Below are 25870 nucleotides of genomic sequence, written 5' to 3'. Positions count from 1 at the left end.
TTGGGAAAACCACCCTCTACAGTGTCAAATTTGGTTTGATAATCATGCCTGTGAAGCACATTGCGACGTTTTTATTATGCTTTATAAATGAAAGTTGTTGTGTTGCTGTTGTTAATAGGATTAGGCTGGGTTGTGATACCAAAGCCCATTAGCAGGACCAGCACATGAAGGAAAGGCACTTCTGGTAGTATCTGTGGAATTGCACCTTGGAATAAACTCAGTGGCCAGAATTCTCCGGTCGTTGCGATTCTCCCACCGATAGCGCAGCCCCGCCAGTAGGTTTCACGGCAGCTTGAGGTGGTTACAATGGGAAATTCCATTGCTAATCGGAGGGAAGATAGAATCCCACCGCCAGCGAACGGTGTGTGGCTGAGAAACACGTGACTGGCGGACTGGAGAATCCCCCCAGTGTCATTGGAAGCTCCAAAATCCAATTCCTTTCAAAGGAGAGGCCATTGGAGAAAATATTCATTTATCAGAATTGGGGAAATGCTAAATATTATCACAATATAGTTTACACAAAGAAGGACCCATAAAGATCAGAATTGCAGTGCAGAAGAACAAAAATCTTTGCAGTTGATGTCTAAAATAGCATGAGAATATTTACAGCTGTTTGGCATTGTCAGTGAAAAGCTATAACTCTCACAGTCTGGGCTTGTGAGATGTGTGAGAATATTTGATATTTTTAAGGACATCTCGTTAAGGTGTAATTAATCATCTTTCCTAAACTTGGATTGCCTCCCAAAAGCAGCCTGTACCCGCAATGAATATGAGACAGCAGAGGCAGTGCTCTTGGGATGCTGGATGTCAAGAGGGTTGAATAAAATGAAAGGAGAGTGTTCCCTTCAAATGAAAAGAGAATATCCCTTTCTCTTCACTGAGCGTTACACATCACACCCACTTCAGATTTTCTGATAACGTTCATGAATGATTATCAACTTGCTGTGCTGGCTTCCAGCGGGAGGTACCATTATGTTGTATAAGATGACTTTGTTCACTGTCTGTGATGCCAGAGTATTGCTGTTGGAAAATACAAATGGTTTTTCCTGGCAATGATTGTTTTAAGGGCTGGATGAATTCCCAACCTGCTCATGGTGTGATGATATTGGGGAAGGTTGTGGTTAGAATGATAAAGTGGCACACAAGTTTTACAGAAACGCTGCAAGGCACTACCCATGGTGAATCGAAAGATACACTGTTTTACAACAGAATAAATCATGTACTATTATACAAGTCCACTCAACTGCAAGTCTTCAGTAAATGATCAGTCTTACTGTCAATGATAAAGATTTTCTACATTTTTCTGAGAAACTTGCATATAATCAAATTGTATGCAATCAAATTATTAAATTTAAAATCACAGTAAGTTTTCATTTGAGCCAATCAATAATACGGAATTAATACCTCCACCGTCTGGAAATCTATTATTCAGAAACACCAGGGGTGGGATTATTCGTCCTGCCGCTCCTGTTTTCTGGTGCGGCGCGCCCCCGCTGGGATTCTCCGTCCCAGCAGCCGGCCAATGGGATTTCCCATTGTGGGCACCCCCACGCCGTCGGGAAATCCACAGGCATGAGTGTGCTGCCGGCGAAGCGGAGAATCCCGCTGGCGGAGAATCCAGCTGCAGCTATTTGGAATTTTTTTTTGTTTTGAATAGGCCCAAGCAACTCATGGCAGCAATTTAGTGCAGCACTTGGGGAGCAGAGCGTAAAGATGATTCAATAGACTGGGATTCTCATAATTTAAGATATAGGATCAGAATTAGGCCATTCAGCCCATCAAGTCTGCTCTGCCATTCTATCATGGCTGATGTGTGCCTCATCTGCTACCTACAATGTTACAGGCCAAGAGCGGAGAACTGCAGCCCAGCCTTCTTGATAGGATTGGTTCCAGGTTGAAGGTGATGCAGTTGGATGACCTCCCAAATCCACCTGTGGGCTGTGACTTGAGAAATGCCGCATGGGTCCCTGCTTGAGCCCTGGATTGATCCGGTTACATAAAGGTTCAGGGCTGCGGTGACCGTCACAGCCACCGGGAGTGGATGTCCTCTCCACAGGGTGCCATGTCTGCGAGGACATAGCACAGGTGCCGCACTGTCTCTTTGTTGAGACAGTCTCCTGTGGCACATGCTGTCCATCATTTCATCGAAAGACCAATGATGCCTGTACACTTTGGGCTGCCGCTGGCCTCCCCCTCTGGATTCAAATGGGCAGCCGGGTCTTCAGGGTGTGCGGTGATCCTCTGCACATGGGGTGCCACCTCCAACCTGCATCGTCACTGCTGCTGCCTTCTCTTGCCTGTCTCGGCTGCCACCAGCAACCAGTATGATGTGTGTGTGCGTGTTGGGGGGGAGGCGTTGTGTATGTGATGCTATTGTGAGATTGGGATATTGTCTACAACAACAAGGCTTTTATCTGAATTTAAAAGTGCTATTCCTGGCCAAGGGATACGTGAAGCTCTATTCCTTAACATTAGTATATTTTACCTTCAAGAATGTACCCCTTCTCGACAAAGAACTCAAAACTAAATCAGAATAGGCATACCTGGTCAAATCAGATGAACTGCGTGAGGTCTGGTCATAATCAGTGCTACTGGCAATGGGGATAAGAGACGTGTAGGATGTGAAATCTGATATAATACCGCTGGTGCTCGTGATGTACGAGATATTTTGAACCCTGCAGTAAGATAATTCATTAACACTTAATTAATTTCCTCTCCGCTTAAAATATCTCAAAATATTCATCAATCAAATGTTTCCAACCCTTTTTTTCAATCAAAACAGAAATCTTGTAGCAGTCTTTCATGTTTACTTTTAACAATCTATAATATAAATAATATGCAATTTTTGTCTGTCCATGCTTTTCTGATTGGTCGGTCATTTGATTTGGTGGGAGGAGGCTGGTGCACACAGAGGCATGTCAGACAATGGACCTTAGACCTTACTGCAAGTGCCTTTTATCAGATGGATCAAAATATTGTTATATTCAATACTCAAAATCCAAAATGTTACAATAAATTACTGGCTAATAATGATTCCTTGAAGGCTTATTCGGTAAATCCATTTCAGTTGTGTATAGGTATCTCTCTGTTAATGTGTAAACCTCTTCATGACATCGGAGTGATGGTATGGGAAGGATTGAATGGTATACAATGTGGATGGCATGAGAGAGGAGGCAGCATAGGAAGAATTCAATGATTGACAGCTCTTGGGACCACATCAAAGCCATTTAAGTGCTCTTACTTCCTCTTTTTCTATGCAGAAAACACTTAGCTGACTTTGATGTGGTCCAAGAGCTGTCAATCATAGCTAGACAATGGCAATGTTTATAACATTGTGGTTACTTTCACAGCAGGCTACTTGAAATTTACTGAAGCATGAAGGGAAATTAGATTAAACAATCCAGGCAGTTTGTGTGTGCAAGCTGGCAATCACAGCCTAGTAAAATCAATTTCACATTGATATGAAAGAAAGCCTTGCAGTTCAAAGATCTGAGGGGGGTTCATTCCAGTTGATGAGATTTCCCTTTCGAGGAATTTACAGGTGTTGCTTTCTCTGCCTGAGCCAGCAGGTGTATTGCACAAGTGAGTTTTAAAGCAGTGCTGGGGGGTTCTCCTTCGGTGGGATCCTCTGCTTTGCCGGCAGTGCAGCCACGCTGTGGGTTTCCTGACCGCATAGGGATGGCCACAATGGAAAACCCCATTGGTCGGTTGCAGGAGTGGAGAATCCCGCTGCTGCCGGGGGCGCACCACGCCAGAAAACGGGGCTGGCGGGATGGAGAATCTGGCCCGTTTTTTTCACGGTCTCTGTCTGGACTGCTCTCTAGCTTCCAGGCAGGGGTCTCTGTAATGGGGGGCTTCCAGCCAGGGGTCTCTGTAATGGGGGGCTTCCAGGCAGGGGGACTATACAGGGTCCCCTTTACTTGGAACTTCCAGGTAAGGGTCTCTCTCATGGGGTGGTCTCTGGTGGGTGTCTCTCTTATGGTGGAGGTTTCTCGTGGGGGTCTCTCTTATGAGGAGCTTCTGGGGTAGTTTCTCTTATAGAGGGTTTCAGGTGGTGTATCTCTTATGGGCGGGGTCTCTGGTGGAAGTGGGGTGGGCTGGATTTGCATTGTGGCAGGGGAGGGGGGGGGGTGGGTGGCCCTCCGATGGACTTTGGGGCAACTCTTTAAAAGAGTTGGCCTCTTGGACCACTGTGAGGTCCACCACGCCAGGGTCATACTGGAAAATACCTGCACCAATTCTCACCCATGTGAATCTCGGCCCAGAGATTGGAGTATCAGGTGCTCAGCCCACTAATTGGATGCAAATGGGTCAATGCTGCCACCAGCGGGGGACTAGAGCATTGGAACGGCCGATCCTGTTTTTTGGCCGACACATGGATTATCCAGCACACTGGGAACTCCACTACAATCACTGGCGAAGCCTGTTTCACTTTGAAAGTTAGAATTGCCTTCTGTGAATGATCCTAACCAATCCTACTAAATTTGGTTTGGGTGGTTTTCAAGATGCCAGCCAATGAACCGCTGTATGGGTGGGTATTGGGCAGGTCAGGATCAATATGGATGTGGTGGGATGGGGATTGGCATGGGAAGAATGTAATGGCATAGGATAGAAATGGCAAGCGAGGCAAGGGGCAGCATTGGTAGGGCTGGCATGGGAAGGTGGAGGAGATGATAAGCATACTAATTGAACATAGAACATACAGTGCAGAAGGAGGCCATTTGGCCCATTGAGTCTGCACCGACCCACTTAAGCCCTCACTTCCACCCTATCCCCATAATCCAATAACCCCTCCTAATCTTTTGGACACTAAGGGCAATTTAGCATGGCCAGTCCACCCAACCTGCACGTCTTTGGACTGTGGGAGGAAACCGGAGCACCTGGAGGAAACCCACGCAGACACGGGGAGAATGTGCAGACTCCGCACAAACAGTGACCCAGCAGGGAATCGAACCTGGGACCCTGGCGCTGTGAAGCCACAGTGCTATCCACTTGTGCTACCGTGCTGCCCACAATTGGATATGAGATGTCCACCAGTCATTGAAAGCAAGCATGCAGGTGGAGCAAGCAGTTAGGAAGGCAATGAAGGCCAACAAATCATTTGCAAGAGGATTTCAGTACAGGAGCAAGGATGTCTTACTGCAGCTGTGCAGATTCTTAGTGAGTCCACACCAGGAATATTGTGTCCAGTTTTGGTCTCCTTATCGAAGAAAAGATGTCGGGCATGATTTAACGGGACAAAACAGTGTCTCGTTTTGGGTGCGTTTAGCGGTTGTTTCTTGGCTCTGCAGCGCTAAGAATGATCCTGCTATTTAACAGGACTTTGCCTTTTTTTTTAGCCTTGACAAAGAATGCCCCGCCGAGGCTGTATTTACATAATTTTCTGCACTGACAAACACAGCTCGCCAGTGCAGAAAGTATATTCGCGGATCAGACGTCATTTAAAAAAAATAAATTTAGAGTACCCAATTCATTTTTTCCAATTAAGGGGCAATTTAGCGTGGCCAATCCACCTACCCTGCACATCTTTGGGTTGTGGGGGCGAAACCCACACAAACACGGGGAGAATGTGCAAACTCCACACAGACAGTGACCCAGAGCCGGAATCGAACCTGGGCCCTAGGCGCCGTGAGGCAGCAATGCTACCCACTGCGCCACTGCTGTCCGCAGGTATCATTTTTAAATGTCGCCCCGATCTTTTGTCCCCCCTCAGCCAGCCCACCACGGCCTCTGGACCCCCCACTGCACCCAATTTACCTCTTGGGGGTCCTCGGCCCCGCCTCACCCCACCTCTCAAGGTCAATGCTCCCTGGCTCGGTCAACCTGACACTCGAGGCACCTTCGTACTGCCAGCCTGGCACTCCTGACAGTGCCAGGGTGTCACTGCCCGGGTACCCAGGAGGCAGTGCCAAGGTGCCATCTGGAGTGCCAAGGTACCACTCTGCCCAGAGCTGACCTCCTGGGGGTCTCTAAGGCTTGGGCGACCCTCCCAGATGCCGTTACGGTCGGTCTATGGACTTAAATGGCTCCCTGGTGAGGTCCCCCATTGGTTCCCAGGCCCTGGGAGAATCTGGCACAGACGTATTTAAATGAGCGGAATGGATCATTTAAATACGTTAATCTGGACCTCGTTCAACGAGGGCGAGATCCAGATCGCAGCATCGTGCAAGATCTCATAAAATCTCGCGAAACATTTCAGGCATCGTGAATTTTGTGCAAGGCCTCACACATGATTCAACATCCTCATCGTGTCACCAAGGCAGGCACAATGAGGCCATTGAATCACGCCCATACTTTCCATAGAGGAAGTGGAGTGAAAGCACACCAGAATTATTCCTAGGATGGCAAAATCGTTGGAGGAGGAGAGATTTGAAAAACTAGGCCTGTATTCACTGGGGTTTAGAAGAATGAGAGGGGATGTCATTGAAATGTATAAAATCCTGTCAGGGCTTTACAGACTGGATGCAGGGATGATGTTCCACTGGCTGGGGAAATAGATTTCTAGACACTAAAGGCATTAAGGAGTATGGGGAGAGAGCAGGTGATAGAGGATCAGTCAATGACATTGAATGATGGAGCAAGCTCGATGGATCGAATAGCCTACTCCTATCAATGGATATATCGTGGGATAAGTGGGAGGAGGATGGAATGGCATGGACTTGGGATGTCTTGGAAGGGAGGAGATGGATGAGATGATGGAATAGCTTAAGTACATTAAATTGTTCACAAATGTTTTGGGTGTCCCTGTTAATCCACAAGAGAATCTAGGCTGGTATTTCAGTGCTGTACTGAGGGAACACTCATGTAAGATGTTCCTTCCTTTAGTTTCTGTCTCAAGCTTTGCACTGCATTTAAATGTACAATAGCTGACCTAAGAGAGAGGTGTAAAAGATCCTGCGGTACTATTGGTACACATACAGTGAACTCAGATTTCACAGAATCCCTACAGGGCAGGCGGAGGCCATTCAGCCCATCAAGTCTGCCTCTGAAAGAGCATCCTACCTAGGCCCATTCTCCCACGCCAACCCTGTAATCACACATAATCTGCACATCTTTGGACACTAAAGGGCAATTTAGCATGGCCAGTCCACCTAACTTGCACATCGTTGAACTACAGGCTCAAATCTGTATCTTATCTCTCCATACCACAACATATAACTGAAAACCATCAGCAGCACTCTATGTTCAAATATATATTCCCTCTATTGTAAAAATTGATCCAATAAGTAAAAGGAAAATACTACCCATCAGTATTATATGAAAAATCGGTTAAATTTATAGCTGATTGCAACAACATTGGTGTTGCACTACACATCGCCACACATTATGAATTAATCAGTAAATTACTGTCCTCTGAAATTCTGGGGCAGGATTTTGCTCTTTCCCACACTATTTTCCCTGATCTGATCAATTAGTAGCGAGAGAGAACATGCTCGCTGTCTAATTAAGGACAGTGGATGGGTTAACAAAGCTGCCTGGTAGGTGAGGAAGGCTTGGCGAGACAGGGGTTTGTAATCTGAGCGAAGGTAAGTCCCTCTGGAATGACAATTGGCGGTGATTGCCGCTCTGAGGAAGTTACGGGTCACTGTATTGATGCTTTTGCTACAACACAGGGATAATAACCCTCTACTGTGCATGCAACCCAGGAAGTTGAGGGGAGGCACTGCGACAGCATTATTCTTCAACATCATATTGGGCAGCGCCATAGAGTCATAGTGTCATAGATGTTTACAGCATAGAAACAGGTCCTTCGGCCCAGCTTGTCCTTGCCGCCCAGTTTCTATCACTAAACTAGTCCCACTTGCCCGCATTTGGCCCATATCCCTCTATACCCACCCTGCCCATGTAACTGCCTAACTGCTTTTTAAAAGACAAAATTATACTCTCCTCTACCACTGCCTCTGGCAGCCCATTCCAGATGCTCACCACCCTCTGTGTGCAGAAATTTCCCCCTAGGTCTCTATTGTACCTCTCCCCTCTCACCCAAAACCCTCTAGTTCTAGACTCCTCTACCTTCCGGAAAAGATGCCGACTATCTATCTTATCTATGCTCCTCATTATTTTATAGACCTTTATAAGATCACCCCTAAGCCTCCTACTCTCCAGGGAAAAAGTCCCAGCCTATCCAGCCTCACCTTATAACTCAAACCATCAAGTCCTGGTCGCATCCTCGTAAATATCTTCTGCACTCTTTCTAGTTCAACAATATCCTTCCTATAATAGGGTGACCAGAACTGAACACAGTATTCATTGTGTGGTCTTACCAATGTCATGTACAGCTTCAAAAAGACGTCTCAACTCCTGTATTCAATATTCTGACCAATAAAACCTAGCATGCTGAATGCCTTCTTCACCACCGTGTCCACCTGCGACTCCACCTTCAAGGAGCTGTGAACCTGTACTCCTAGATCTCTTTGTTCTGTAACTCTCCCCAACTCTCTACCATTAACTAAGTAGGTCCTACCCTGATTTGATCGACCAAAATGCATCACCTCACATTTATCCACTCCATCTGCCATTCATCGGCCCACTGGCCCAATTGGTCAAGATCCTTTTGCAATCTTATATAACCTTCTTCACTATCCACTATGCCACCAACCTTGGTGTCATCTGCAAACTTATTAACCATGCCTCCTACATTCTCATCCAAATTATTTATATATATATATATATATATATGTATATATATATATATATATAAAACAAATAACAGTGGACCTAACACCGATCCCTGAGGCACACCGCTGGTCACAGGCCACCAGTTGGAAAAACAACCCTCCACAACCACCCTTTGGCTTTGGTGGCCAAGCCAATTTTGTATCCAAAGTTAATTTTGTATCCATGTATTAATAAACAGGATAATTTACAAAGCACCTCATTGTTGGAAAGCCTGCCACCATTTGCTGTATAGGCTCACAAAAGAGCAGTGAGGATGGGAGGAGCGGAGATTGCTACCAGAGTTATTTGTGTTTGATTCACTAGTGAGAGTTATCATATTCAGAGAAAGAAGGAAAATGATGCTAGGGGTGGGAAATTACACAACCTTGGCCCCACATACAAAAAAATAGGAAGAAAACTCGCATCCTGCCGCTAATGGGCAGAGACTTTATAATAGAATATCGACAGATTAATCAGCAGTTCTTGCCGCATTGAAATAAATTGCTAATTTGTCTAGTGAAACCAGAACTTGTCTTACTCTCTCCATTAGGAATATAGCAATGTCAAAATAGTGAGCTGCAGCTCTGGTCAACACGTTGAGCTGAATCTCATGTATTAAAAGAAGGAAAGGCTGGTCACCTTTTGAACAGGGAGGTGTATGGACCTGCAGCTTGACCCTTCACAGCTTCCCGTGCCATCTTCTGACGTCGTTCAATAGAACATTGTTCCTAAATAACAACGAAAATCATCTTTAAGATATCGCAAAAGGTCTCTAAATGAGAGGTAACCAAATCAAAGTAGAGCTCATAAACAATGGGGGAAAAAGCAGATTTTATGACCACATAAACCCAATAAATCTCTCACATAAGTGGAAATTTTATTGTGGCTACCAATGATATCACTACAACTGTGACAGCTGTGCTTCTATCCTGGTCCATATACACAGAGTGCAATTTTATCATAATTAAAGCTTTTTGACCACTGTGACATGAGATAAGCAAGTTCGGGGGCTCAAAGAAGGTACGTGCTTGTATTGTCTGAACTAATATACATAAATTAAAGGACAAACTAACAACTGTAACAATTAAAAAACAGCAAATAAGCAAGTCAGAGTGCTGGAAGTTGAAGGTAACTCCATAGTATAAGACACAGTGAAAATAAAATGAATCACAAGGGGCGACATGACAGCACAGTAGTTAGCACTGCTGCCTCACTGTGCCAGGGACCCCGGTTCAATTCTGGCCTTGGGTGACTGTCTGTTTGGAGTTTGCACATTCTCCCCGTGTCTGCGTGGGTTTCCTCCGGGTGCTCCGGTTTCCTCCCACAGTCCAAAGATGTGCAGGTTAGGTGGACTGGTCATGATAAATTGCCCCTTAGTGTCCAGGCATGTGCAGGTTAGGTGATGGAGTTACAGGGACAGGGTGGGGTGGACAGGGGTGTGGACAAGGGTAGAGTGCTTTTTCGAAGGGTCAGTGCAGCCTCGATGGGCCGAATAGCCTCCGGCACTGCAGTGATTCTATATAAATTGCCCCAATTATGCCATGATATTTTTGATATGGTTGCATGGATCCCAGCATCAGCTAAACACATTTTTCATATATAGTGTCCTTAAAGTGGTTAAAGCCCTAGGCATTTCACAAAGGTGAGAACAGAAGCTGGGCTGGAGATTTGGAAAAGATAACCAAAGATAAGGCCAAAAGGTAGGTTGGAGGCCAAAACATAGGTTGGAAAGGCTTGAAGCTGTGATAAATATGAAATGGCAGTGAGAGTATTTCAGAGTCAAGTTGGCTAAAGGTTTTATGGGTTGCAGCACAGGTGGGTGGGACGGTGAAAGAGGCTGATATGTAGGGCTGAAGGGGCTGCAGAAATAGGAAATACAGCGAGTCTGCAGGGTTAGTCCGATCCCAATTCTGAGAATGGGGAATAAAGTATCACAGATTCACAGAATAGTTACAGCACCAAAGGATGTCATTCGGTCCATGTCTGTGCTGCCACTCCGAAGGAGTAATTCACCATGTGTCACTCCCCCATCTTCTCCCTGTAGCCCTGCACATATTTTATTTTCAGATGATAATTTAATTCCCTCCTGAATGCTTCGACTTAACCTACCTCCTCCACATTGTGAGGCAGTGCATTCCAGACCCTGACCACCAGCTGTGTCAAAATGTTTTAATGATGTCACCATTGCTTCTGTTATGGGCCAGGGTTTAGAGAACCCCAAAGTGTATCATGGAGTTCACCTGACCCACAACTTTTAATAGATTGTGGTATGGGGAGCACACGGCCCACTCTAAAGGTGTGGTACAGCAGAAATGGAAAAGTATTTTTTAAAGCAAAACAATGTTTATTCTATGAACTCAAGTTAACCTTTTTAAAACATACAGTGAACATCTTAGCAACCATTAATATAAATACAACCCCCAAAGAATACAGCACTAAGTAATCCTTAATAACTTCCCAAACAACATCCAGAAGACAAAAGAAACACCTTTTAACAGAAGCACATTAGGGTTACATTCACTACTGTGAACATTTATAATTCTGCATTCACCAAATGATCAAGAGATAGTCTTTTCATGGCAGAGAGATCAACAGTACACCTGCTTTGTCTGGCTTCAGCTCCAACACTGAAAACAAAACTAAAACGCACCCTGCAGCAAATGGCTTAAAGCGAAAGTAAAAAGCTGACAGACAGCCCAGCTCCACCCACTCTCAGACATCACTGCAGTAAAAAAACAGTCATTTCTGAAAGGTACTCTCACTACAGATATTTATATACACACTCATTTATAAACACCCATTTCTTAAAGGTACTCTCACATGACACTTCTTTACTCCTATCACCGTAAATCCGTGGTCTCTCATTCTCGATCCTTCCACCAATGGAACAGTTTTTCTCAATCTGCTCTGTCCAAACCTCTAGTGATTTTGAATACCTCTATTCCCCCTGCCTGGGGTGGCACTGTGGTTAGCACTGCTGCCTCACAGCGACCAGGGACCTGGGTTAATTTCCAGCCTTGGGTGACTGCCTGTGTGGAGTTTACACTTTCTCCCCGTGTCTGTGTGGGTTTCCTCTGGGTGCTCTGGTTTCCTCCCACAGCCCAAAGATGTGCAGGTTAGGTGGATTGGCCATGCTAAATTGCCCCTTAGTGTCCAAAACATTAGATGGGGTTAATGAGTTACGGGGACAGGGTGGGGGTGCGGGTCAAGGTATGGTGCTCTTTAAGAGGGTTGGTGCTAACTCGATGGGCGAATGGCCCCCTTCTGCACTATCGTGATTCTATGATTCCAAATCTCCTTTCAACCTTCCCTTCTCCAAGGAAAATAGTTTCAATTTCACCGATCTACCTATGTTAGAGTTGCTCTTCCCTGGAATCATTCTCATGAATCTTTCTTGCACTATCTGTAGTTCATTCACATTCTTCCTAAAGTACTACATCCAGAGCTGGACACAAGAGGCATGATTTAACCACCGCGTTGCATCCGGCGCAGATCTGGCTGCAGCGGTTGAATAGCGGGAAAGGCCAAAAAAAAATTTTTTTTTAAATCACAATTTGTGCATATCATTAACCCTCATTTGCATTCATTCCATCTCCAATCCAAAGATGTGCAGGTTAGGTGGATTGGCCATGCTAAATTGCCCCCAAGTGTCCAAAAGGTTAGGTGGGGTTACAGAAAAAGGGTGGGGGATTAGGTAGGGTGGTCTGTCACATGGTCGGTGCAGACTCGATGGGCTGAATGACTTCTTCTGCAGTGTAGGAATTCTGGGATTCTATGATTCATTAGCAAGATTGAAGACGAATGCAACGCCTCCCAGGAATTAACTGACTCCCCAGCGACAAATCACGTGGGTGTCGTTTAGTACTCCTTTTTAAAAACAATAGCTGCTGAGGGGAAGTGAGGAGGCGAGTAGCTATTTCCATATTCTGGCATGCACTCGGGGTGGGGCATGGACTTGGTCAGGGGGCTGAAGCTTGAGAGGCTTTGTGTCTGTGAAGTCTTCAAGCCATCTGTAAATATTATGGAGACCCATAACAGGGGCAACTGCAGCTGATGCCGGTCTGTCCTACAAAAAACTTCCAGGACAGAACCCTGCTCTTGGTTCTATGCTGAAGGTCTCTTTAACTCCCTTTGACTGTGAGCAGCCTCTATCTTCACAGCTGAAGGCTATTTCTAATGAGGAATTGGCCTTTTTCTTTGTGAGAACACTTCACAGCTGCAGGTTGTGTTTGCTGCTTGCAAATTACTTCAGGCGGCTGTTTCTGCTTCCTTCTTTAGCCGGAAAGAAGGATAAAGTTTTCTTAGATACCTGGAACTTGGAACACAGGAGGACGTATGAGTCCGGAAGGCAATCAGGTTTGAAGCAAGAAGATGCTGCGGGACCTGGTGCATGACATTAATCCAAATGAGAAACCTATTGCATATACTCAACTACACTGCAGGTTCTGGTGGATTGGGCATGCTAAATTACCCTGAGTATCCAAAATAAAAGGTATGTGGGGTTACGGGCGTAGGGTGGTGGTGTGGGCCAGTGCAGACTCGATGGGCCAAATGGCCTCCTTCTGCACTGTAAATTCTATGATACCAAGCTGCCACTTTTTGCACGCGCATAATCAGGATGCATTGCCTGCTGTGGGTGTTAGGGAATGTCGGGGGAGGGGGGGCGGGGACCCTCCCATGTTGCGTTCGGGTGGGGGGGGGGGGGAAGTCGGGATACCATTTAAAAGAACAAAGTACAAAGAACACAGAAAAGTTAAGCACAGAAACAGGCCCTTCGGCCCTCCAAGCCTGCGCAGACCATGCTGCCCGTCGAAACTAAAATCTTCGACACTTCCGGGGTCCGTATCCCTCTATTCTCATCCTATTCATGTATTTAAACGTCACTATCGTCCCTGCTTCCACCAACTCCTCCGCCAGGAGTTCCAGACACCTACTACCCTCTGTGTAAAAAACCTTGCCTCGTACATCTCCTCTAAACCTTGCCACTCGCACCTTAAACCTATGCCCCCTAGTAATTGACCCCTCTACCCTGGGATAAAGTCTCTGACTATTCACTCTGTCTATGCCCCTCATAATTTTGTAGACCTCTATCAGGTCGCTCCTCAACCTCTGTTGTTCCAGTGAGAACAAACCGAGTTTATTGAACATCTCCTCATAGCTAATGCCCTCCATACCAGGCAACATCCTGGTAAATCTCTTCTGCACTCTCTCGAAAGCCTCCATTCTTCTGGTAGTGTGGCAACCAGAATTGAACACTATAATCCAAGTGTGGCCTAACTAAGGTTCTATACAGTTGCAACATGATTTGCCAATTTTTATACTCAAAAATGGCGTCCCGATCTCTCGCTAAAATGGGGAGTTATGGCGAGTGGAGTACTTCATTGTAAAAAACAGGGATATGTGTGGCATTGGCCGCGCATTCCCCGTTCAGTCCCCTTATTCAAAGTGAGTCTCGTTGAATAGCCATGTGTTTCTCGGCTCGCTCGGGAACTTTATTCCTTTTGGTAAGATCGGCCCTCAGTTTCCTGTCACGCTGCCAATTTTGTAGCCATGTTACTGTTTCTTTTATTCCATGAGCTCTGACTTGCTCATACGTTTGTTGTGCAATACTTTATTAAATGCCTTCCAGAAGTTCATGTACACTAGATCAACAGAATTACCTTCATCAACCCTCTCTGTTATCTCATCAGTAATCTCTGGCAAGTTGGCCGGGGGGGGGGGTCATGAAATGTGAGCACGAGGGCAGCTGCGTTCTGGCTCCACTCGTCTTTTAATCCTTTTTTGTTATCTCAATGCACATTGCATAATTATCTTTTTGGGGGAATATATGTCTTGCACTATGTCCCTGGACGATCCAGGTCAGTTTTGCTGGTGAAGAGCTGAGTTGAACCAGACAGAATCCTCATTTGTTTTGGGTGGCCGGAGATGGCGGGGGTGGGGCCCCAGCTGGCAGTGGTGGTTTTGCTGGTGAGTAGGCCGACACCTCGGCGGTGCTTCATGCATCGGGATGATGACCACATTGCGAATGATGTTCTGGATGATGATCTCGGCTCTGTGGTGAAGGTTTTTGGTGCTCACTTTGAAGAACTGCGAAGGATACTTGAGAGGTTCAACGGAGCACATTGTATCCGGTCTTTGAGGCCTGGGGTCGAGTGGGGTGGCCCAGACCATTGGTCTTATACTGTCCTGTCCGCGATGCTCGTCGTGAGGGGTTGGAAGTGGCTGGCCATGACGAGTCAGCCCACTCGACCAGGTCCTGGGTTTCTGGCCACCTGGGTGTCAGGGTGACGCGTGGTGGAGGTGAAGACACTTTGGCCAATGGAACCTTTGAGAGATCCTGAGTGTTGTATGACGATCCTGTCATGGCCTTGGTTATTCCAAGCGACATAGATGGTGTTATTATCCTACAATTCATCAGTAATCCTGGAGTTTATTTCTTGTTAATTTCATGTTGTTGTCTTTCCTCCTGACAAGGGTGTACAATGTTTGAGCATGAAGACGAGGGTCGTTTGTTATCATGTTTCAGCAAAAACCATACTGAATCGGTCAAGTGATGTGGTTTGTGCACAGTTTTATCCTTTTTTTATGTGCTGTAATTCTTGCTTCCATGAGAAGAGAGTACATTTTAGACACCTCTTATCTCATTTATAGGGAAGCTGAGTGGAGCCTCAGCGGGATGTTGGATGGATGGTTGGTGTGGAGGTGGGTGGATAAGTCCTCACTTGGATTGAGGCAGGCCCCCAGTTAGAGCTAATTGTATTGCGTTATTTTGTTGAATTTTGAGAATCCATACTTTTCTCCTTAGAAGGCCTGTGCAGATCAATAACCTGGAGAGGACTGGGTTGCTTCGGATTCTTTTTTGAGGTTGGCATCTTTAGAGCTATTGGGATAGGAGGGAGAAATGAGTGGTGACGCATGCCAGGGCATGGTCACTTTATTCATAGAATCCTACAGTGCAGAAGGAGGCCATTTGACCCATCGAGTCAGCACCAAACCTCCGAAAGAGGGGTCCATGCCCCCGGCCAATCCCCATAACCCTGTAACTTAATCTGCACATCCCTGGATGCGAAGGGAAAATTTAGCATGGCCAATCCAGCTAACTTGCACATCTGTGGGCTGAGAGAGGAATTGGAGCACCTAGAGAAAACCCACACAGACATGGGGACAACAGGCAAAGTCCACACAAACAAGGCCAGAATTGAACCTGGGTCTCTGGTGCTGTGAGGCAGCAGTGCTAACCACTTTGCCACCATACCGCCCTGTTTGATTTGTTTCAGCAAGAGTCTGTATGCTCTGCCTTTGCATTGTCAGAACCCTTCTTCGGTTTGGTGCTTGGCTTGATGGGAGAGTTGGGCGGCCTCCTCCGGGTGGTCTTATGTATTGGTTTCCTGAATGTCCTCTTCATTACGGTTGGGTCTTCCATGGGGAGGCAGTGCATTCGTCTCTGTTGAGGAAATGCTGCCCTGTCCCCTAATATACATCTTTAAAATGCATACAGTGCTAGTCTGTGCCTACGTTTTTGGGTTTACTTGGGCATTCCTCCATTGGGGGAGTTTTTATTCTCTTCATCTGGGTGAGTAAGTGTTATAAGTGGTGTTTTGGTCGGTGGGACGGTGGGCTGTCCTTTGTGTGGTTAGTGAGGTGCAGGGCTGGCTGGGTGGTGACTCCTGGCGTGAGCTGGGTGTCTTGGGGAAGTTGACTCGTTTGATTCAGAGCATGCTGGACTAGGCAAAGTCCATTGATTGATATCCTGTTGTCCTCTTATGCTTGGGACTTCCCTTCTCAAAGGCACTTATTAGGGACATCCTGAGAGGTTGAGGTTTTTGATGTGCTTGAATATCCCTGGTTTATTCCTGGGTGTACAAGGGCATGGGATTGAGCTGAGTCCTGTCCTGTGGTTGATATCCTGTTGCCTCCCTTATGGTTGGGACGTTCCCTTATATGAATGAGCAGCTTTTTCTCTTCTCCATCCTTGGGGGTGGGCGTGGGATGCAGGAAAACAGACTTATGGTTGTATCTTGGTCTTCTTTTATCCTGAGAACTTTTGATTTTGTAGCTCTCCCTTTTTATCTTCTCTTGTTTAATGTGTGGGAAGTGCTGACTACACTGACCATAACATTGAGTTTATAGCTGCTGGTCCTCTCTGTATAAATATGTGGAATGATGATCATTCCCTACTGTGACTGCGGTTGGGATAATGTGATGTTGTGTGGTATATGTAAAACACCCTTCTAGAACTGGGCTTCTCACGTATTTTCTTTGTTTTTTTATATTTTTGTTATGGTGGATTTTAAGAATGGTGCGCACCCAAACATGGCATGAACAAATTATGCTGAATTCTCGTTGTCATTACGAGAAATCACCACGTGGGAAGGTGTGCACCATTTTACCATGTTTTTATGGTCTTATCCTTCTCTCTCTTGTTTTCTGGTGGTGTGTATAGAGGCACCAAGTTGAGTCTAATGATGGCACTGAGCCAATTATATTGCTGTTCTCCTGCATTCATATACATGTTGAGCCTTTTTTTTTTTTGCTGAACTGTACCATTCCTGGGGTTTTGTTGTGTTATTTGTTAAAATTAAAAACTTCAAGAAAAAAGTTTGAAAACTTTTGCAAGTTACTGAAACATTATTTGCTTTTAACAAATCCTTGCTGGCTTTCCTTAATTACTTCGCATTTCTCCAAGTGACTGTTTAATTTTGTCACAAATTATCATTTCAAGAATCTTCCTCAACACTGAGGTTAAACTGACTGGCCTGTAATTGCTGGGCTTATTTTTACACCCTTTTCTGAACAAGGGTGAAATGTTTGCAATTCCCCAATCCTCTGTTGCCACCCCTGAGTCTGAGGAAAACTGGAAAATTATGAGATGTAAGATTGGATGCACCTCATCTGGTCCGAATGAACTTTAAGTACAGAAAGCGTAGACAGTACCTTCTCTTTATCAATTTAAAACCCTCCAAGCGCATGAACTACCTCCTCTTTCACCATGCCCTGCTAAGCATCTTCTTCCTTGATTTAATACCTCAGCTATGGCCACCTCCATGTATAAATTCTGTTCTTGGTCCCTGATTGGCTCACTTCTCCTTTTACTATCCTTTTATTATTTATATGTCTATAAAAGACTTTTGGATTCCCATATGTTAGCTGCTCGTGTATTTTCATAATCCCTCTTTGCTTCTATTATTTGTCTTTTAATTCCCCTCTGAACCTTCTATAAGGCTAGAATTATTTGAAAAGGTTTAAGTATCCCAGTTGTCTAAGACACTGTCATAAACTGAACCAGAAGAACTAAAGGTGCCAGGTTTAATCCAAATTGTCTCTGATGTGTTCACTGATCAGTATTGCCATGCTTGATCCCCATTTATGACCCACGCTAGGGAATATGTGTGGTGAACCACTGTAATCATAGATTATCATAGAATTTACAGTGCAGAAGCAGGCCATTCAGCCCATCAAGTCTGCACCGGCTCCCGGAAAGAGCACCCCACCTAAAGTCAACACCTCTACCCTATCCCCATAACCCAGTAACCCCACCCAACACTAAGGGCAACTTTGGACACTAAGGACAATTTATCATGGTCAATCCACCTAACCTGCACATCTTTGGACTGTGGGAGGAAACCGGAGCTCCCGGAGGAAACCCACGCACACACAGGGAGGATGTGCAGACTCCGCACAGACAGTGACCCAAGCCGGAATCGGACCTGGGACCCTGGAGCTGTGAAGCAATTGTTCTATCCACAATGCTACCGTGCTGCCCATGGTAATAGGAGATGTAAGGTAGGACCTGCACTACAGGTTCGCCGGTAGCTCCTGCCGGCTGGCTCCGCCCACGGAGAACTGTATAAATATGCATGACCTCCAGTGCCCTGCCATTTCGCCAGCTGCAGCAGGGGGCCACATATCTGACTGTAATAAAGCCACAGTTGTACCCAACTTTAGTCTTTGTGCAATTGATCGTGCATCAATATGCATATGGATATTGGACCCAATTATAATGCCACCCAATTCTAAACCCAAAAAAGGGAAATGCTTCCTTTGCCTGTAATGAATCCTTAGTGGGAAAAGGCACAAGACCCAACCTGTTGTGAATTCAAACCAATTGCAATCTCACCCAGAGAGGCTCCAAGGTGACTGCGGGGCAAAATGGAAAAATTGATTAAATATGAATGGGCTTGAAGTACATTATTTGGGTATAAAGCTCTCCAGATAACCATACTGGACCTGAATAGTGTGCAACTGGTCCTAACATAATCTCTAAAGTAGAGCTAAAGAGCAAAGAGAATATGCAAATTTGGATAAGACACTGGTTTGAACCATATGTTAAACTAATATATGTTGCAATCACCCAGTTAGCAGTTAGCAAAAATACATTAGATCTATTAGGAGTATACAGCACAGTTACAATACTTTTTAGACTTGACGGGCTCCTGGCTGATTTCCCCTGCTGTATCCTCCATAAACGTATGGTCATCTGAAGCTCTGTTGCCTCTATTATCTTCACTAAGTCCTAATTCGCCTATCATGCCTGTGTTCGCTAATTTACATTGGATCCTGGTCAAGAAACCTCTTGATTTTGAAATTTCACTTTTGTTTTCAAATTCCTAAATGGCCTCAACCCTTCCTATTCTTCTCTGGCTTTGCAACTCAAGATATCTGCACTCATCTAATCATGGCCCCTGAGCATTCCTGATTTTATTCGCTCCACCATCAGTGGCTGTGCCTTCAGGATCGTTAGGCCCGAAACTCTGGAAGTCCCTCTCTAAAATTCTTTGCCTCCTTAAAATCTCCTCAAAACCTACCTTTTTGTACAATCTTTTGTTCAGTGACCTAATATCCCTTACTGTGCCTCAGTATCATATTTTGCTTTGTAAGGCTCCTGTGAAGTGCCTTAGAGTGTTTAATTATGTTAAGCGTTCTGTATAAATACAAGTCGAAAGAGACTGACAGACTAGCAAAGAGAACGAAAGCTGGAAAGAGGGCAGTAAAGAGTTTGCGAGAGATATGATGTACTTCAAAGTCATTCTGCAGAAATAAAAACTACTGTATTTAAGTACTGATGTTGATGACAAATATAAACAGGGGACTTTGCAGTGAAAAGATATGGTTGCCAACATTAAGAAGCTTAATTACTAGTCATGTACCCAGGGTATGCTAGTAATCATATCATTTAAACTATGTTAATTAAATATTAATGTACCATGGAGCATAGCAACAGCATCACAACCATGTCAACAACAACTTGTACTTATAAAGCACATTTAATGTAGAAACATTATCCAAGGTTCCCCATAGAGTGATAAGAAAATAGTGACACAGAGCCAAAGAAGGAAAAATTAGGATGGGGAGTCAAATACTTAGTCCCAGTGGTGGGTTAAGAACATAGGAACCAGAAACAAGAGTAGAGCACATGGCTTGTTGAACATGTCCTGCCATTTAATATGATCATAGCTGATCTTTTGCCTCAATTCCACTTTCCCGCCTATTCCCGCCATCCCTTGATTCCCTGAGAAACCAAAAATCTGTCCACCTTAGCCTTAAATATATGCAACAATGGAGAATCCACATTCTTCTGGGGTAGAGAATGTCAAAAGTTCACAATTCTTTCAGTGAAAAAATGTTTCACTACCTCAGCCCTAAATGATCTGTCCCGTATCCTGACACTGTGCCCAGTATTCTAGATCTCCCAGTCAGGAGAAACAACCTCTCAATGTCCACCCTGTCTAGCTCCTTAAGAATCTTGTATGTTTCCATGAGGTCACCTCTCATTCTCCTACTCTCTAGACAGTGTGGACGCAATTTACATAGTCTCTCATCGTAGGGCAACCATTTCATCCCAGGAACCAATCTAGTGAAACTTCTCCGTACCATCTCCAAGGCAAGAATATCCTTTCTTAAATATGGAGACCAGAATTGTGCACAGTATTTCAGGTGTGGTCTCGCCAAAGCCCTGTACAATTACAGCAAGACTTGCTTTAAGGAGGACCTTAGGAGAGGGAGAGAGCTCTCGGTCCCAGACCATGTCATCAGAAATAACAAAATAAATGATTAACAAAAAAAAACATAGTTCAACCTAATGCCCGAAACTTATTGGTCTTCCAGCGCAGAGAGTTGCGCCTTAGTTGAAGGGTCAGTCATGAGGGGACACTAGTTCGAGGTGAGGGGCAGGAGGTTTACGGGGGATTTGAGGAAAAACTATTTTACCCAGAGGATGTTGTCGGTCTGGAATGCACTGCTTGGGAGGGTGGTAGAGGTGGTTTGCCTCACATCCTTTAAATAGTACCTGGATGAGTGCTTGGCACATCATACATGGGCCAAGTGTTGGCAAATGGGATTTGGTAGACAGGTCAGACTCGATGGACCGAAGAGCCTCTTCTGCGCTGTATTATTCTGTGATTCTGTGATATATATATTGAGTTTGCTTATGACGTTTGTTGGAAACTTAGAAATTACACTGTAACAAGAAGGAATGTTTCCCCAAGGGGAATTCTACTCGTGATGATCAATGATGTATTGCAAAGAATTGTAGGTTTAAATTATGTGCTGCAACCTGGTTATTACAGATGTTGCATAGATATATCAGACATTACTGAAAGTCTCTCTGATGAGTGTGGCCTGAGGCACTCTCTTCACAGCTGTTTTTAGCCCTCCTAGGTCTTCTTCATCTTGGCTGCCCAAAGTCTGCACCTGGTGAAAAAAATTACCCTTAGCCTGAATCCATTATTAGTATGCTTCACCTTGACTGAGACTGGCACATCTTATAGCCTTCCACTTCAGCAGAATTTAGGGGGTAACTTAAATGAGCCATGAACTCAGCCCTGTGTAAGGGCAGAATTTAATCCCTCCTCCAAAGTAAGTTTGGTGGTGGAGGACATTTAATCAGGCAGGCAGGTGGTATGTGGGAATCCTGTCAACTTCTCCCCTCTGCCCAATTAGATCCATGTGTTGATGGCCTCCCTGTTCTGCCACAAAATTAGACTCTCGAGTGGACAATTAACGCCAATTAATGAAATGAAATGAAAATGAAAATCGCTTATTGTCACAAGTAGGCTTCAAATGAAGTTACTGTGAAAAGCCCATAGTCGCCCCATTCCGGCGCCTGTTCAGGGAGGCTGGTACGGGAATTGAACCGTGCTGCTGGCCTGCCTTGGTCTGCTTTCAAAGCCAGCGATTTAGCCCTGTGCTAATGCCCACTTAAGTGCCTCATCTCATTGTCGCTGACATTCACCAATGCAGGGAGCCCCAAAAAAAACAACCCCTGCCAGCGTGGCTTGCGGGCTCCAGGGGAAGGGGCCCCTCATTAAAAGGCACTCAGCGCCGAATCACGGACCTGGCATAGAAAGGGGGTGGGCTGCTCAAGTCACCCCCTTTCCCTTTTTGCCAACCACCCCAATGTTGGATACAAATGTCCACTGAAGTACACTATAAAAGTGTACAATTCATCTCATTCAATGTGCACTACAGATACAAGCCAAACACGTCAGATTACCAGGTTTCATTTTGATCTACACGTGAATAGTTAAGGAATCAAAGTGAACAAAAATGAGTTAGTTCACCTCTTGGTGACAAGAATTAATTAGCTTACCTGCTGTAAAGGCAGTTATGGATTTCGATGTAAAACACATGTTTTGTTTCTTACCAAGTGAGTCTTTTCTGCTGATAGTCTAGCCTGTATTCTGGAAGAGTAGTTCCTTGTAGAGGAGTCCAGAAATCCAACAGACAATCCATTGGATGGTGATGATTTACTCCAGTTTGAATGGTTACTTTCGGTTGGTGTGCTCTTTGGCAAATCTATACAAGCAGAAAGTGTTGGAATTTTAAAAGCAAACAAGTAATGCGACTGGCACAACCTATACCCTTCCACTTCAGGCAGAATTTGGGGGTTAACTTTAATGAGTCATGAACACAGCCCTGTGTAAGGGTAGAATTGAATGCCCTCTCCCAAAGTAAGTTTGGTGGTGGGGGACATTTAACCAGACAGGCAGGTATGTGGGAATCCTGTCAACTTCTCCCCTCTGCCCAATTAGGTCCATGGCGTTGATGGCCTCCCTGTTCTGTCACAAACTAAGACCCTCGAGTGGACAATAATGACAATTAATGCCCACTTAAGTGCCTCATTCCATTGCCACTGACATTCACCAATGCAGGGAGCCCAAAAAAGCAAACCCTGTCAGGCTCCTGGGGAAGGGGCCCCTCATTAAAAGGCACTCAGCACCTAATCATGGACCTGGCATAGAAATTGGAGACAGTCCTTGTTCATCCAAATGACTTTCTGCGAAGCAGCCAAATAGCCCGGAGGTCATGCAACTGATTGTGGTGGTGGATAGGTGGAAGTAGTTGTCTTCAGTTTCAACGTGTATATAGAAACTGACACCGTCTCAATGGATGCTGTTACTAGGATCAATATGCTTACAGTATATGGTTGTGGGGGAGGGGGGGGGGGGTGGAAGGGGAAGGATGTATTTTATACATTTGAAGTTCATGGAGCACTTAAATGTGCAACTGCCTTCAATCAGAGGCACTTTTCATCACCCAAGTTTCTGAAATTAAGCTTGTGTGCTTTACGAATTTGAGGAAGAGGTCTAAACCTACCAGCATTCTTTGATGAGGTCAGATACCCTTTTAAAGTTAATATGGAGGGTGTAAGGAGAAAAGGTGGTGGATGACATGGTTGAATGGGTTGGCATGAGTTGGCATAGGGCTGAAGGGTCATGGGGATAAGTGGGAGTTATGGGTTGGCATGAGTTGGCACTAAGTTGGCATGGAGGCTTTGAGAGTCCATAGGGGTGGGTAGAGGGGCAGAGGTTGATATGGAGAGTATGAGGAGTCATGGGGATGGGTGGAAGCATCAGGTGACATGAATGTGAGGAGGTGTGAGGGTTAGAGGGTCTTACTGTTTGTTATATTCTGTGGCGTTATTTTTGCAGTGATTCGTAAAGAACTGCTGGTGACTTAACTAGAATGATGTTTTATTGATGCACACGTGGTAAGGAAACAATCAGAATGCTGTACAGACTATGTTACTGATTGAGTTACATGGACTCTGCTGGAACTATCCCTATGTGCGACTGTCCTGGTGTACGCCTCAAAATCTTCTGCCGAGAGCCAGACGTCACATCACTGATGTCTAACGCCACCTGCTGGTTAGAGGTCGCAATGCTGAGTGTACACAATGTTATTCACAGGCATATCACCAGGCTGTTTTCATTATAACTGGGACAAGTCCCAGAGGTCACCATCACCGACAGTGTGTCCTGGTTGTTATGGGCCAGGGTTTAGAGAACCCCAAAGTGTATCATGGAGTTCACCTGACCCACAACTTTTAATAGATTGTGGTATGGGGAGCACACGGCAGACTCTACAGGTGTGGTACAGCAGAAATGGAAAAGTATTTTTTAAAGCAAAACAATGTTTATTCTATGGTGTCAAGTTAACCTTTTTAAAACATACAGTGAACATCTTAGCAACCATCAATTCAAATACAACCCCCAAAGAATACAACACTAAGTAATGCTTAATAACTTCCCAAACAACATTCAGAAGACAAAAGAAACATCTTTCAACAGAAGCACATCAGGTTTACATTCACTATTGAGAACATTTATATTTCTGAATTCATCAAATGATCAAGAGATAGTCTTTTGATGTCAGAGAGAACAGCAGTACACCTGCTTGGTCTGGCTTCCGCTCCAATACGGAAAACGATCTAAAACGCACCCTGCAGCAACAGCCTAAAACGAAAGTAAAAAGCTGACAGACTGCCCAGCTCCAGCCACACTCTGACATCACTGATAAACACCCATGTCTTAAAGTACATTTCTTTAGCACCCATTTCTTAAAGGTACTCTCACATGACATGGTCCACTCACGTTGATGCAACAGTTAAGAAAGCCAAACAACATCTCTACTTCCGACGGAAGAGAAAGAAATTCGGCATGTCTGCATCAACTCTCACAAACTTCTACAGATGTGCCATAGAGAGCATCCTATCCGGCTGCATCACAGCTTGGCATGGCAACTGCTCGGCCCAAGATCGCAAGCAACTGCAGAATGTGGTGAACTCAGCCCAACGCATCACACAAGCTTGCCACACATACATTGATTCTGTCTACACCGCCTGCTGCCTCAGGAAGGCAGACAGCATTATCAGAGACCCCTCACATCCAGTCATTCTTCCAGACCCTTCCATCAGGCAAAAGATACAGAAGTTTGAGGACCTGCACATCCAGACATAGGAACAGCTTCTTCCCCACAGCTACTAGACTCCTCAACAACTCTCACTCTGACTGATCTGTTCCCAATAAGAACACTATTCTCTATGCTCTATGCTTCTCTTGCTCATGTATTTGCTTTGTTTGGCCCCTTGTTCCGCACTGTAACCAATCACTGTTTGTCGATGTACCATTTGCCAATGTACTCTGTCGATTATTCTTTTTTGTCTACTATGTACGTACTGTATACGTTCCCTTGGCGCAGAAAAATACTTTTCACTGTACTTTGGTACATGTGACAATAAAACAACTCAATCAGAGAACCAAGGATAACCTTTTAAACAGCCTGCCACAACACTTGGCAGCCCAAGGCCGCCTCCGCACTATTTCTGGTGGTAGCAGGCCTGACCACAGTTAGGCCCCACCACCCAGGGGAAAATATGTGGAGTCGACTTTGGGGAGTTCAGAATTTTCCTTACTCTGCACCTAATCTAGAAGCAAAAATTAAGCCCTCTTGAGTTCAAAACAGTTATGAAGATTAATTTAATCATGTTCTAATTGTGGATCAACAGAGAAGAAAACAAAGATGATCATGAAGGTAGCTGTTGTCAAGGTGATATCACAAAATGCCCAGCTCCGACAAGATCTGGCCCTATGTATGAATAGCCAACAAAGTAGAGCTGCAACAAAGTAGCGCTGGCCTGAAAATGAACAATGGCGAAAGTGTACAGCCAAATATGATAGCCCATTTTCTTTCAGGTACTGATCGGCCTGGCCCTACAATTCCAGCATTTTGAATATTTGAGTTTTTTGGGGCGGCAAGATAGCACAGTGGTCAGCACTACTGCCTCACAGCTCCAGGGTCCCGGGTTCAATTACAGCCTTGGATGACGTTCTGTTTGGAATTTGCACTTTCTCTCCGTGTCTGCATAGATTTCCTCCAGGTGCTCTGGTTCCCTCCCATAATCCAAAGATGCGCAGGTTAGGTGGTGCTATGG

General features: G+C 45.1%; 1 protein-coding gene across 2 annotated transcripts in view; it reads right to left on the bottom strand.

The window, feature by feature from the left end:
• lrguk (leucine-rich repeats and guanylate kinase domain containing) overlaps positions 1–25870 on the bottom strand; it is a 192487-nt gene that overhangs the window by 8141 nt on the left and 158476 nt on the right. For both annotated transcript variants that reach the window (XM_072471117.1, XM_072471118.1), the window contains 3 exons: positions 22301–22452; positions 9298–9386; positions 2544–2675 (listed from right to left, as the gene is read on the bottom strand). In XM_072471117.1, coding sequence (XP_072327218.1) covers positions 2544–2675; positions 9298–9386; positions 22301–22452 — 373 coding nt within the window. The remainder of the gene's footprint in view (positions 1–2543; positions 2676–9297; positions 9387–22300; positions 22453–25870) is intronic.

The sequence above is a fragment of the Scyliorhinus torazame genome, chromosome 13 (assembly GCF_047496885.1).
Source record: "Scyliorhinus torazame isolate Kashiwa2021f chromosome 13, sScyTor2.1, whole genome shotgun sequence".
NCBI lineage: Eukaryota > Metazoa > Chordata > Chondrichthyes > Carcharhiniformes > Scyliorhinidae > Scyliorhinus > Scyliorhinus torazame.
This window is presented reverse-complemented; position numbering and strand designations above follow the sequence as displayed.